The 14,903-nt window shown below is 39.5% G+C and overlaps 1 protein-coding gene across 2 annotated transcripts in view; it reads left to right on the top strand.

The window, feature by feature from the left end:
• LOC148332430 (E3 ubiquitin-protein ligase SMURF2-like) overlaps positions 1 to 14,903 on the top strand; it is a 39,175-nt gene that overhangs the window by 10,754 nt on the left and 13,518 nt on the right. For both annotated transcript variants that reach the window (XM_088302923.1, XM_088302922.1), the window contains exons 2-9: positions 4,348 to 4,386; positions 5,344 to 5,452; positions 8,765 to 8,898; positions 11,017 to 11,082; positions 11,220 to 11,304; positions 11,642 to 11,725; positions 12,989 to 13,200; positions 14,271 to 14,355. In XM_088302923.1, the coding sequence (XP_088159049.1) occupies positions 4,348 to 4,386; positions 5,344 to 5,452; positions 8,765 to 8,898; positions 11,017 to 11,082; positions 11,220 to 11,304; positions 11,642 to 11,725; positions 12,989 to 13,200; positions 14,271 to 14,355 (814 nt within the window). The remainder of the gene's footprint in view (positions 1 to 4,347; positions 4,387 to 5,343; positions 5,453 to 8,764; positions 8,899 to 11,016; positions 11,083 to 11,219; positions 11,305 to 11,641; positions 11,726 to 12,988; positions 13,201 to 14,270; positions 14,356 to 14,903) is intronic.

The raw sequence follows: 14,903 nt of genomic DNA, 5'->3' as shown, positions 1-14,903 counted from the left end.
CCATCCTTACAGAAATAAATTAAAGAAATGTACATTTGGTCATGAATCATCATGTTAAAATGAGTTATGATGTTGTCTAAGGTTTATTAAAACAAGAAAACAGAACAATTAATGTGGTGATGTGAGGCTTTTCCATTTGTGCCTGTGGTGGTGAAGTAAAGCCTTTTTTTCTTTTTTTTTACTTCTTGCGTTCAACTTCTGCTGAATAGGTAGCCACACAAAATACCTTTTGAGGTGGAAACCTTTCCTGTTTTAGGTATGAAAAATCCATCAGTTCATTCATAATGCAGACCCACGTCTTAATGGCTTTACCTCGCACATACTGTAGCATTTAGGGGATACTCAGTAACCTGTTGTCTAGCGTTGAGGCTAGAGTTAAGCTGTCAGTAAATACAAAATTAATTTCCAGCAGGCTAGTAATGAACAATAAAAGCATAAAAAGGGGTTACTTCTGGAATTGGTTTCTGCTTAAATTATTGTGCATCTAAATGCAAAGAAAATCTTTCTTCTGTTAATCTTTTAATTCGAATCTTCCCAATACATGCCATCACAATTGGCAGGCCAACTGACGACAACAAGAAAGCTTTCTCACCATATTTTTTATGACGGAATTGTTGGAGCAGTGTGCAGTTTAATCACATCATCCCCATTAGCATTGTCTAGTGTAGCACCACTACGCGCGCTTTTACTATACTTTTTGGGCGCTTACTTTCCTTTTGAATGCAATGCTTAGATCTGTTTCATTACTCAAAAACTGTTTTGTTCTGCCAAATAGTGTTACCAAGTACTGGTACCAATGCAAAACTTTTTTTTTTTTTTTTTGAGCACGCAAAAATGACTCATAATTTTTAATTTGAAAATTAAAAATGCCGCAAAGCGGCCCAACACGGTGTCTGAAGGGGCATGGCATGGCCTGAATACAGAGACACACAGACAGATGTGGCTACAAACTCGCTTCCTCTTCCAGACATGAAACTCCTCGTGAAGCAAAAAGATGCATGCAGTGTTGGAGAATTCCAGTGGATCGGATTGGGTTGGAGGAAAGTCCGCAGAGCATTACATTTTGCAAACATAGGCTGAGACAGCCTCTTCCACATTTCTCAAGTTCCATTTGGAGTTCTTGTCGGCTGCAAGGCAGACATTTCTAGGCAGACACAGATGACGCAATATTTATCTGTTCTTTTTTGTATTCAACCAATCGTCTATATTGCTAAACCTAACTTGCATCGAGTAGATTTTTTTTTTTGGGGCAATTTTTCGCAAAAATCAGTCATTTTGGAAATGTTACTTCTTTGTGACGCTGTGTGTGATCATTTGACCGCTTACTGTCTGTAACTGGTAAAATGGCGTCATACGTCTCTAGAAGTTCCGTTGGATTGGTGAAGCAGAATCATGTGACCAACAATATAAATGCCTGTAGTTAAAATTAAAAGTTGCAAGCTCAATGGAGTGAAGAAAACGTACCCTTTTTCTGAACAATGATACTCAAGTGGAAAAATATGTCGATTAAAGCTACTGTTAACAAGAACAATTTATCCAAAAAGGTACTTGGGTAAAAGTATCTCCTTTTTACCCACCTGCAGCTGTTTATGGTTAGTTTATATTACGTTTGAGTAAGGCCGGTTCTTGTGCCGCCAGATGAATGATCGTCTGCTGGCTATGCCCTGGATACAAAGGAATTCACTTGGCAACTTTAGTCTAAACGACCCATTTCAACATAAGTGATCCTTTTTGTCCTTCATAAATGTCGCGCCATGACTGTAGGCCCCCGTCTGCCGACAGCATGGTGTCTGCTTGTCCCACAGGATGCAGTCCTGGCGGCCTCAGACTTGGCCGGCGCCCATGCTGTCGGCTTTGGCAATGTCATTTTTTTTTCTGACAAGCTGATGGTTAGTCTTCCCAGCCCAGCCCAAGCCAATGTAATTTGATTTGTTTCGAGACGTGTTCACATGTGTCCCACATCCGTTGCAGTGTGATTTTGTCACATTCTTTTCGGCATTGTCAAGATCTCATTGAAGCGGTATAATCATGGGTGTTTTTCCCAGAATGAAAACTTTTTTAAGGCATCTCCCTCTCAACCATGGTACATCTAACTACTACTGTATCTATGACATGTCTCCACAGTGGGGCAACTTGTGAAAGGAATAATTTAGGTTCTGAAAATGTCAAAAATAGCTAGATTGAAGAAAACCTGCGTTTCCTTACAAACTGCCTAAGAAAAATGATATATTGAAAATAATTAATAATTTCAATAAGTGGTCACAATTTTTTGTTGAATTGTCCATATGTCAAATCCAAAATGAGCCGTGTCTAAATAGACAGACCCAAATGGTAAAAAAATATTTCTGCTAGAATTAATAATGCCATGTTTTTATGTTACAAATACAGCATACAAAGATGTAAAACGAATCACAACTTTTCTTGCCTCTGCTCCAACTTTCTGCTTACTTCAGGAAGGAATGAGGTCATGTCTGTCACCTAAATATTTTAAAAAGTTGGTCAACAATGTTGTAATAGGACAAAAATGCAGATGAAACCCATTTGTTACAAGTAGCAACATTTTTCTGTCTTATAGCATGCGCATTGGCTTTGTAAATATTTTTGCTTTTGCACCGCTTCACAGTAAACCCAGCAATCGCCAAGTCGTACCATTACGGCTTCTGAAAGTCAACACTACCACGTGTTAGCACACCTGCTCACACTCCTACACGTATTCAGGATCAACAGTTTAATTTACTCACTAATGCAAGTGAGAGCGTTGCGTGCTACCTGTCACAAACCAACGGTGCTTGAACAATAGCGTATTTGGGGCTTATGTAAAAGTAATCCCTGGGATCCAAACAGGGGCGTGTTGTCCTTACTCTGCATGTGAAAAAAAATATATAATTTCCATTTTAGTTCTCTGGTATGTGCTTCATATTGATTTTCTTTTTCAATCCAATTATTTCATTGTTGAAATCAATAAAAAAATGGCGTTATTTTCTGTTCTAGTCCATTGACGAGAAGGGAAGAGCAACTTAGATGAGTCAGAGCGTCATTCGTGTCTCGCGCGACTACACACGCATTAATTACCGACGCAGGGTGTTGCCGCGTGCCATCACACAAAAGACATCGTCTTGTCTTGCCATCGCCAATATATGTTTTATCACACATGTACTGCGCATGCTGACATTTAACAATCCGTCTAATAGATCTGATGAATGCGTGTGACATATTTAGTCCTTTTGTTCGGCCAGAAAAGCAACTTAAATTGCATGGTGAGCCAATAAATTACTGTTCGGTGCTGCTGCTAGCATTTGGTAATGCTGTGCTCGATTGGCGCAAGATGTAGGAGCTTTCCCCGTAGATACATAACCACTAGAGGAAGCATTCAACTGGTTGAGGATGTGCATACCTGGCCGCTGTCTTTAACTGTGAATCCCCGCCGATCTCTTTCATTCACTTGTATTGAGGGAACTGTTTGGAGCCAATAATTGAATCATAACTCGTTAAATTCTTTCCTGATTTGGGCACGGATCAAACCAAATGCTTTTTAATTTTAAAAATGAGCCATCACCGAAAAAAAAACCCATCAACAATGAGCTTGGCCTTATATTAAATATCCTTTTTTTTTTATCTTGCTGTCACAATATTGAACAGTGGAATCGATTGAAGCTTAATTACAAGCTTTGAAAACAAATGTTTCAATGACAGTAAAATTGAAATACTCACAAATCTTCTTTCCACTTCGCAGTCATATTTTTCTATCCAACTCCAGAGGTGTCACGGCCTCACCCGTCATGAACCTCGCCTCATGTCACTGGCTCCGACTGTGCCTACTTATGTTTGTGTGGGGCTTCGAATGAGTCATGTATTTCACACTTACTCACTTATTACACTTCTCAAAACAACATTTATTAAAATGGGATAGTTGTTTTCCCAACGCCTGCTTTCACACTGATGTCCATTCTGATTGTCATAGGACAGAGCATTAAAAGTTGTTTTCTTCAAAAACCTATTTTCTTTGCTTCATCCATGGTTTGCTTAGCTGGGGTCAAGTACCTCCAAAAATCTCTGTGCCAGGTGGTGACCTAAAAAAACTTTTTGTTTTATGTTACAAGAGCAACATCGTCTTGAAATTTAGAATTACATTTGAAAAGAAAAAATAACCAAGTATTTTATTAAATTAAATTTGTATTCAATTCCAAAGTCACAGAGAGCCACGGCAGATGGATGAAAGAGCTGTAGGTTGAAGACCCCCTAATCGAACTGGTCTTGCAGAGGGGCACGCTTCGATGTGGTCTCCTGTACGTACTCCGCTATACCATTTCTTTAAATCTTTTTTTTCTCTCTGTTCTTCTCTTCCAGTCCTGTGCGCAAAGAACCTGGCAAAGAAAGACTTCTTCCGTAAGTAAAACCCATTTTGATGTGTTGCTATTCTTGTCTCTCAGATCCCTTGTGCATTTCACTGCGTCTTGTCAGTGGCGGCAAGGGTCTGTATTTTGAAGTCTGCCGCTAAAATTAGGTAACTTTGAAACAAACATTTTTTTCTGTGTAAGGAAGACGCAGAATGTTTTCCTTTTCATCCTGCTACTTCTGTCAATAGTCTGCTTTCGGTTTAGTTTTTAGATACTGCAGGGATGTTTGCATCTATTTGAGAAGATGCCATTTAAAAAAAAAAAAAAAAATCAAAAACAAAAAAGCAATCCAAACATGTTCTGCATTTGTCAGTTGTGGTTTTGCCAACGGCTGTGACTTGGCACTGTCGCATGTCATTCAGCCAGCATGCGGGTTCTCCTTTAAACTTAGGTCATGTCATTCAAACCGTAGCGGGTTTATTTCCTCTTTTCTTGCACAAGCACACGATATATAAGAGGGAAGCACACATAAGGTAACCAAACAGGTTTGGCCTGCATAGTATTTATACACAGAGTTGTTCACTATTAAGCCTTAAGAAATGACAAGTGACGATAAGGCTTGCACAGTCATAAATCGTTCACTGATCAAATTTCTTCTCAAATGTCATGTGGCGGAAAGACCCCATTTGTGCAGGTGTAAGTATTGTGACGCCTGCAGTTGCAGCGTTTCCAGGATTTGGCTAGGACCTTTTGTTGGCAGTCGGTTGCCACGTTATTTCCTTAATTGGATCAAGATTAACAGTTGGTATTTTAGCTTCCAATTCACTTAGTTTAACCTGCGTATCTCTGTCAGACTACAAACATAAGAGAACGCACAATCCAATTGGTTCTGTAAGAATCAAATGTACAATTTTAAAATGCTTGCAATGTTTATTAGCGCCTCTGTTCCGATCGAAAGTTGTAGGTGCATTTCTTCACATATTTCTTTGTTGTTTGTGCTCAACAGGGTTACCTGATCCCTTTGCCAAAGTGGTAGTGGATGGCTCCGGACAGTGCCACTCTACAGATACTGTGAGAAATACATTGGACCCAAAATGGAATCAGCACTATGATCTGTAAGTGGACCTGAATGCTACACAATAAGATCACTATAAGTATTTTTTATCTAGAAATTGAAACTGGCTTTCAATTTCAATATCAATGAGTTTTGGAGCAATCTATGACTAAATAATTTCCCCTTCATCGAAATCGATACGCCCTCATGTTTTGGTGTACGGATCAGCGACAGAACTGGACGCCAAATTCGCTGTGCAGCCGGTGTAGACCAAGTTAAAGTGTCAGTGTTAACGCGCAGTGTTAAATTTAGCACTATTATCCTCGAGTCAGACCAGATGTGAAATGTCTCACTTTTTGTTTGCCGTGCAACTTCACGAGGCTGCTTTGAGCGCGAAGATTAAAAAAAATAATAATTTAACATCACTAGTCAATCTGGTGACCGATAGTCGTGTTATTACTGTACTGAATGTTGAATTTTATCTTGGTTGACAATTCAAAGAAGACAGACATAGATACAGCCAAAAACTACATAGCATGCCTTTCTTGCACAGCGCGAGTTTCTCTTTTCTCATATATTTTGAGTGTTTAAGATTTATAGATTTGTTCTGAAGCTGTTTTCGCCACTTCAAATTGGTTAATATTGCGTAAAAACCTCTTAATCTCTTCCTCTGACAACGTCTGATGTTGCAGTTTTCGACAAAAATGTGGTTGTTGGAAAATCTGCTGAAAACTGTCAGAGAATAAGCCTTGACATACTACTGAGTCTTCTAGTGATGGGATTTTTAGTGCAGAAATATTTTTTAATTGCAGAACTATAAAACGAGTGCCAATATTCAGCCAATAATTGGCCTTTAAAATTTGAATGTTGGCGTTTGTTGTATTGTTGTTGCTATGCAAGTGTTTCAGGAATGCATCTTATGTCATGTTCTCTCTCTTCACTGAAAGCGGTTGTGACACATGAACAAAACGTCCTGAAAAATCAGATTTCGGAATATGCATACCATATGCGTGGTCTGCACAGTCTGATTTTTATGTCATCTGACCAGGACTATTTTTGAATGGCTTTGTTCATTCAATAAAAAAAATATGTAAACATAATTAATATTTTTTTTAATTGAAGATGTCCTGCATGAACAGATGTTTATTTTTACTCACTTAAAACATCTGAGTCTTGCGGGTGCTGTTTTATTTGAGTAATGTCTTTCTCCTCTGTGAATTTAACTTTCTCTGTCAGTTTTCAAAATCCAGATGATAGTGAATAGTGCATTAACTGAAATAAGGCTAAAAACAAACACTAGATTTTCTTTTTTTTACATCTATATAGAGATTTTGCGAATTGACTTCTCATTAGAAGTATCTCTAACCTTTTATCAGAAGGCCCAATCCCCAATCGGACATCTAAACCTTGTTCCCGATGCTCCTTCCTCACTGACAGTATCTATCCACATCAAATCTCGTCTCACTTTTACATAATTCTCTTCCCCCTTTTGGATCGTTGCCCTCTCAGTGAAGCGTGCTCCCCGCCAGCGACCCCTTGGCCTCTTCCTCTGCTTCAGGAAATGGCTAACATGCCACAGAAAGCAGATGGGGCTGTGGGCTTGGTGGCTTTCCAATGTGTGCCACACCCCCCCATAGCCAGCTTTCAGTTTCAGGAGTGTCGCTATTGGCCACATATTTTAAAAGGTATCACAAAACCCCATTTCTTTTTAATATGACATCTACACCAGACTGGTCATTGTATATATTTTTATTTATAATAAAATGGACCGGAGGGGAAAAAAGATTGCTCTGTCCTTGGAAACAGCATTTCAACAGTACTTTGTGTTAGATGATCTATTTCTTGGATGTCAAATTCTTCACGACTTGAGTATAAAACCTTTGCGTAATATATTGCACTGTTATTTTATATTTATTTTTATTGATTAGTTTGTGTACTCCTGTTTGGGTTTTCTTATTTGTAAATAATTCTAAGTAGTGTAATTCCATGTTTTCTTTTCAAATAATCACACACCCCTTTTCTGTCTGCAAATTCAGTTCTTGGCGTAGATGCTGTTAATTAACTCACCTGGATAAGCAAATAACTTGTCATTCATTTGTCCTAAAAAACTTGGAAAATGTGTAATGAGGTCACAGTGTGCGACAGAGCGCAGAGCAAGTCTGCCAAGTCCTGCCACTGCAGAAACACAAGCCACAGGGGTTGTAATTATATTTTTAATATGACTATTACTAAATGCTGAGATTTAGTTGTCATAATAAACATTTTGACATTTTGAAGCGGTTTTCAAAGGGGAACACCTTACCTTGCCAGATGTTTTATTACAAGGCTGACGTGCTGCGATTCTGTGTTTGTGGGTCAAGCCAGTTGTGATTGTGCATTTGAGTGTGAACTCAGGGAAGATGTGTTTACTCAAATTTCAAACATCTGTCTGTGTCACAGATGTAATGTTTGAAGCACATCATCTGTATTTTCTCTCTTCTATAACACTGACTTTTGAGTGGCTTCCTCTGTACTAAATCAACAAAACCACAATTTCACACATTTACTTTAAAATCTCTCTCAGCTTGAAACACTACACCACAAACACAGTATATGTTCTCACTCTTAAAAGCGATGAAACATTGCCATGCTATGAGTAAAAGTACTACAAGTACTGACCAAAATGAACGTACTTACTTTTGTAAAACTCATATGAATGGTTCCCAAGATCTTTGTGTGTCTTGTCACATCTGGCGTTAATGTAACAAAGCATTTCAGAAAATGATGGTTATTGTGTGACGGTCTGGGGCTGCTTTGCTATTCAGGACCTGGATCCCTTGGTGAAATTGATGCAATCATGGATTCTGTTCTTTCCCAGAAAATTCTGAGGGAGAATGTTTGGCCTTCTGGGTTCTGAATTCTGACAAAGATCAAAGACCGGGTGGCTTGAGAAGAGAAAATGTTTTTTGAATGGCTTGGTGAAAGTCAAGACTTGAATCTGATTGAAACATTTTGGCTTAACCTTTAAAAGGCTGTTGATGCTCAAAAACACTCCAATGTAGTAATTTTGCGAGGAAGAGTGGGTCTAAATATATCCTCAGAAATGTGGAAGGCTCATTAGCACTTAGAAAATGCTTGATTTTGTTTGTTGGTTAGTTTTAGGGGGCAGCCCCTTTTTCAAAAAGGGCCATGTACTTTTCAATTATTTCTCCCGTAATAATAAAAGCCTTAATTAAAAATGCATTTCGTGATGACTTCTGTTGTCTTTGACTGTTTACATTTGTTCGATGATCGGGAAACTGACAAACATGCCAATAAAAAAAGAAATCCACGAAGGGGTTCAATACTTTTTCACACCACTGTATGTTTTTTTTCCCCCCTCTTCTTCCTCCAGATATATTGGAAAGGCCGATTCTATCACCATCAGTGTTTGGAACCACAAGAAGATACACAAAAAGCAGGGAGCTGGTTTTCTAGGCTGCGTCCGCCTCCTCTCAAATGCCATCAACAGACTAAAAGACACCGGCTGTAAGTTTTCGTTTGACTTTGGAAAATTGGCAGTCCTTGACCTATTTTTTTCTATTAATTATATCACATTGGGGTGATTGGGGAGAAACTGTATTTATTGGACAGCTGGAGTCGTTTTCTTGTCCATTTGTAACAGTGCTGAGTGTGGTGTTCTTCTACGTATGTTTCTGGTAGAATCGTCAAAGTTTTATTATCTAGTTGTTTAGTTGAAAAAACATTTTGGGTGCATTTGGTGTCACAAAATAATAGGAGGATGTCTTGTGTGACACGTTTGCGTCATCTGCAACACGTTTCGAGTCCAAGGTAATAGTCAAAATCAGTGTGCGAAATATTCAAAGAAGAAAAAGTCATTGTTAAATGCATTTTTTTTAAACAAATGGGGCAGAAAACATAGGCAGTCTCTGAGCTAAACCTATTAAAGTTTAGATGCAATAGTCATCTGTAATAAAATAAGTGTATTGATTCTTATAGTCTAAAAAAAAAAAATCAATGTATCTATTTATCACTTGTACCAAAATGAGACATGAACTATTGGAATGCGCCACACTGAAGGTGTCATGGTGGAGCTATGTGATCAAGAAACGGACTTGTACTTTACATTTCTGCTTTGGAAGTGACTGACAAAATCTTTTGCACACAAAAGAATCCAACGGCAACAAAACGCCCATTTATTCCAAAAGGAGAGCAGCAAGACACTCAAAGTCAAGCAATCATATCTGCCGGATTACGATTGGGAAATTACTATAAAATGAAAGTTATTGGATACCTCTTTGTTTACTGTCTAGGCCTCTGTCAACTCCAAATACTTTTGAATTCTAAAAACATACTTTAGATTGTTATCTCACAAATATAACGCAGGATCAGTTTTGCCACAAATTGGTCTGATGGTGGTGTTAGTCAAGTATGAAAGTTGTCACCCATCCAGGGCCGAAGGACATGCTCTTGAGATTTGTACACAGTTTTCTGAAGCAGACACCATATTATCCTGTCCGGCTCCAGACTGGCCACGTTATTGTATAGCCCAGCATTCTAGACGCTATACTTAATCAGAGCCACAGGAAGCATGAGCAATTACAAGACACCAATTTGCACATAAATCCTTTGTCCTTGTCCAGTGTGCAGCAGACGTGAACCACACTCATTCTGCGGTTTGACCAACATGCAAACATACATAGACAAAAAAACAAAGCACACGCACACAGGACGACATTACTGGAATCTCCATGATTCCTAGAGGGTTTATTCCTAGCCATAGCTCGCTTGTCTTCCAACTCAAACACAAAAGTTGGACAAAACAGTTTTGGTTTTTACTCAGAGTTTGCAAACCCCCAAATGGGATTGTGTTGGATTTCTAGAAATCTGTCTGGCAACTTACTGAGCTCCTCTTCCTGTTGCGTTGTGGACGCAAACCTCAACATCCTCTGCCTCACTTCAGATCACACAAGCACTCATCAGCTAGCATTTTAAACTGTGATGCTACATTTTCTTTTATTGCACACAGGAGAAAATACGGGGGTGCATGTCATTAATGAACAGATAAGAAAAATATTTCCACACCTTCATGGACGTTTGCATTTGCAGCCACACACAGTGCAGTTCTGCACATTTTTCATAGCTTTTTGGAGCTAAATGGTGTGGTGAGCCCTCGTGGTTTCGAACTATAAATGTACTGTCTCAATGGTGGCCTCTTACTTAGGAAGAAAATGTATGTTTAGTCTAGACGTGTATAAGGAACAGATGCTCAGACACTTGTTGGAACAAGCTGTAGAGTCATTTCGGCCCGTCAAGTGCTCATCATACAAATCACATGCAAAATCGTGCATTTTAAAGCAAAGTCAAAAAGCAATACAAAGATGTACTGTGGGACTGATTCTCAAGTCAGCAAGAAACCACAAATCTTGGATTCCAGCTCATTATTCTTTGATTTTGAGATGTATCCAAATATAACTTTTGGGAGTAGCTCTTGAGTATTACATTTGAATTTGCTATAAATTATTTTCCTTTCTGTCGCATTGCTTTCTTGGGTGAAACTATTTACTGGTATCCATTCCATTATAATAAAATGATGTGACATTGGGTTTGGTGCTGAATTAATGGGAATCCTTTTATCTCTCACAGATCAGCGACTGGACCTCAATAAGCTTGGCCCCAACGACAATGATACAGTCAGAGGGCAGATAGTTGGTAAAGAGACACTCTTATAAAAAAATCTGGACAAATCCTCCCCTTATTTTGCATTTGCATCAGTGGCGTTATGTGTAAACTATAAAACTGAGTGAGTCGGTTAAGTTTATATCTGCTATTGTCCTTGTCTTGTTTAGTAAGTCTTCAGTCAAGAGACAGGATCGGTACCGGAGGACCAGTGGTGGATTGCAGTCGTCTCTTTGACAACGATTTACCTGATGGGTCAGTATTACGACTAGCGCTTCGGCAGGAGAATGTGTTTCTATCTTTTTTTCCCTCTTCATATGAATTATTTTGGAAAGATATTTTACTCTGTGTGTCGTAACACTATCAGAAATCGTCTCATTAAGCATTCTCTTGACTTCAAGTACATGTAAAAGAAAACATTATTGTTTTATTTGCCTCCGTTTCCATTTCCAAGTCCAGCTCCTCACAGATTGTTTTCCTTCGATTTAAATAATGCTTTAAAACAACGTAGGACATCAACACTTTATTTTTCTTAATGTTATGTTGTGCAACAACAAATAACTCGTGTTTTATTAATTTGCTTGTTAAACAGATGGGAAGAGAGAAGAACAGCCTCTGGAAGAATACAGTATCTGAACCACATCACACGCACCACACAATGGGAGAGACCCACCAGGTACACGCGCTGCTTTTGCACCGTGCTTTGAGCAATTAGAATGAAATGAAAATGAGAATCTAATCGATTAAATACTTTACGTTAGGAACCTCGTAAAGTCATGTGATTTTTAAATAATGCAATATTAATACATACATGACAAGGCACCTTTTATCTGCTGCGGTGATGTAAAAAGCAATAGGAGGGCCTTTATTTAACTGGCTTACAATTGCCCCTTAGAGTGTCGGTAATAAGTGAACTTCCTTTTAACTCCACCCCATCCTACTCCTGCTCACACATGCACCCAAATAAGTTTGCGAGCCAGCCAGCCAGTCCAACAGCAAGGTTTTACTTGGCCCATTTTCCTGCCGGAACAACTGTCGCCTTCCTTCTTGACCCATATCAGCGGAGCCGTCAGGGAATAAGCAAACAAAGTAGCTCTACCTCAACTGCACTTTCTACACAGTTGTAGTGGCCAGCACAAAGCAAGGTAAGCAGTTAAATTAAAAAAAAAAGGTGAAGAGCGAACATAGATGTGTTTGGAAAAATCTGATTTTTCATGGATTAGTGAAATGGTTGAGAAAGGAACATTTCTGTGATGTATTCACGTTTTGTTTCCATGCTTATTTTTACGTTTTATTTCATTGATCTATTTATAGTTTTTCTATTCAAATCTGATTTTTCCTTATCCTTTTTAGTGAGCCGATTGTTCCTTGTTAGTGCTAAGCTGTGTTGCAAAAGGAGGCAGTGTGTAGAGAGAGAGGGGAGGAGGAAGAGGAAATGGAAGGAGGAAAGCGTGAGGAGGGAGGTGGGTTGACAGACAGTGGGGTCCGAGTTTTTTGATAACCAAGGCGTCAGTTACTGTGGCTCGCCAGACAGTGGTCAGACTTGTTACACACACAAGTGTCAGTAAGCCAGCCAGTCTGTGTTTGTATTTGCTTATCAGATATCTGCTGTCGACATCCTGCTCTTAAGTAGCTCACAAACACGCTGAAGAGTCCGTGTTGTGAGAACCTTCTCTTCACCACTAATATGGCTGAAATTTTTAGAACCTTAAAATGCAATGTCGCCTTTTGCGGGGTGATGATGCCGTAATTACACACTTCTTGTGTGTTTGTCTAGGAACCAAGACATGAAATAATTCCTGCACACCCAGATCCGTCTTAGGTTAATTAATTTTTTGTAAATTATGCACATGTAGACGTTGAAGTTGAAAATAGTCATGAAAGCAGAAGCAAAATTAAAAACACAGTACCGGTAATGAAACTTGTTTGTCCCCTCCAGGCCAGCTTCAGAGTACTCCAGCCCGTCCGGGCGTCCTTTAAGTTGTGTGGTGGATGAGAACACACCAGTGATGACCCCCATTAATGGAGCAGAGGCCATTGGCCCACCAGGAGAACAGCGGCTCCAAGAGAGACGGGTGCGATCACAACGACACCGCAACTACATGAGTCGAACGCACCTGCACACGCCTCCCGACCTGCCCGAGGGTTATGGTGAGAGATAAGCAGAGACACACTTGAATGTTTCACTCTGGTGATCACTAAATTGTCTGCAATTGTCCTCCTGTGGTTAGTTTTTTTTCCAAAGTGCTCTCTAAATAAAGTTTAGGTGAGTACTGTGTATTCCTGATCGTCTCTTTTCAGTTAAGTTCTGTGGCCTCTCCTCAATGTATTAATTACACACTTTCACATTTTGGAGTAGGCAGGCACAACGATTTGCAATTATTAATCCAGGGGGAAATAACAGTTTCAGATAGCATCTAAATGGGTTTTTTGAGAGTGATCCTAAAAAGCCATGTACCATAAAATTCAATTAATGCTGGTCTTTAAAGTGAATTATTCCTCAAAACGCGATGTTGTATGCAAATGATCTAGGGTGGCACTGTTGGATGTGTGTGCCTCCCTTTGAAATTCCTTGCTGTGTGTGAGACGCTGGTCTAACTTGGACAAAGTGAGTCACTGATGCTCAGTTGCTAGTAGGTGTGTTTTCATTTCATAATGAACCCTCTGAACTACTGAGGCAGAAAAATGATACAACAGACGGTTTACAAGCTGTTGGAAAATTGCACATGGACTCACCCTGCACCTTAACCCTGTTACGGTTCCTCTTCGTGTCTTCGGCTCACTTCTTTTTTTCTTTTTTTTTAATCTTTTTTTTTATGGTAAATTAAATGTTGGTAGTCTCAGCATGAATGTACCCGACTACTTTCCATTTTCCTCATTGTGTTGCTTAATAGCCGTTGATGATAATCCCAACATAAATACCGTACCGGACTTACAAATAAGGCAACAAGATGCTGAAGTAACTCCAAGCAAGTTGTTAAATGTCCCCATCGTGTTGGGGTAGGCCTCAAAATGAATTACTGGTTACACTGGCATATTAAGAAAAAGACTTTCGTCAACTGTGATTCTGACAGATTACTCGTCTCATTAAATTATAAACAGACCTCACCCTCAGTGCACCAACTGAGTCATACTTTCTTCAACCAATGCCAGATGATGGCAGCTTTGGACTCATCCCCTCTTTCAATGCCATTTTTAATTCAAATCTTATTCTGTCTTAGAGCAAAGAACGACTCAACAGGGTCAGGTCTACTTCCTGCACACACAGACTGGAGTCAGCACCTGGCATGACCCTCGCGTTCCCAGGTATCCATTATCTTCATGTTTAAGCTTTGTTCTCATCACGTTCTTTGCTATTGATTGTATCGGTTTACATCAACAAATGATAAATGCAGTCAGAAATCGCATTCATGAACATGGATATGAATGGCTTTCCTCAGTTATTTATAGACAAATTTTAAGCATATGTTACATGCAAGCAGGGCCAGCCAAAGCAATGACCTTTCTTCGGTCGGAAGAATATAGTTGGATAGCTGAGCACACCACCTGCAAGAAGATCTGCACTCGCAATCCCGCGAGCGCTCCAGTTTGTTGGATTGCCGACTACATTTACGAGCCTCGCTCTCTGCAGCTGCAGCCCCGAGATGAAGTACACGTGTCAAACCCTAAACTCCTCGATGCCACCTCTGCGTTTGTTCCTTTTGGATGAGGTTGCTGAAATGACCTAGTATGTTGATGGGTGCAGCGAGGCATGTGCTCCGTGTCCATGACTAATGCGTTGTGCCTCAATACAAGGACAGAGCATGCACACATACCCACCAAGACAAGTCCTATTTGGTTTCGCCTCACATTAG

The sequence above is a fragment of the Idiotropiscis lumnitzeri genome, chromosome 8, assembly GCF_059441095.1.
Source record: "Idiotropiscis lumnitzeri isolate Australia: NSW breed Sydney's pygmy pipehorse chromosome 8, RoL_Ilum_1.0, whole genome shotgun sequence".
Lineage (NCBI taxonomy): Eukaryota > Metazoa > Chordata > Actinopteri > Syngnathiformes > Syngnathidae > Idiotropiscis > Idiotropiscis lumnitzeri.
Note: the sequence above shows the minus strand (reverse complement) of the source record. Positions and strands in the feature narration are given on the sequence as shown.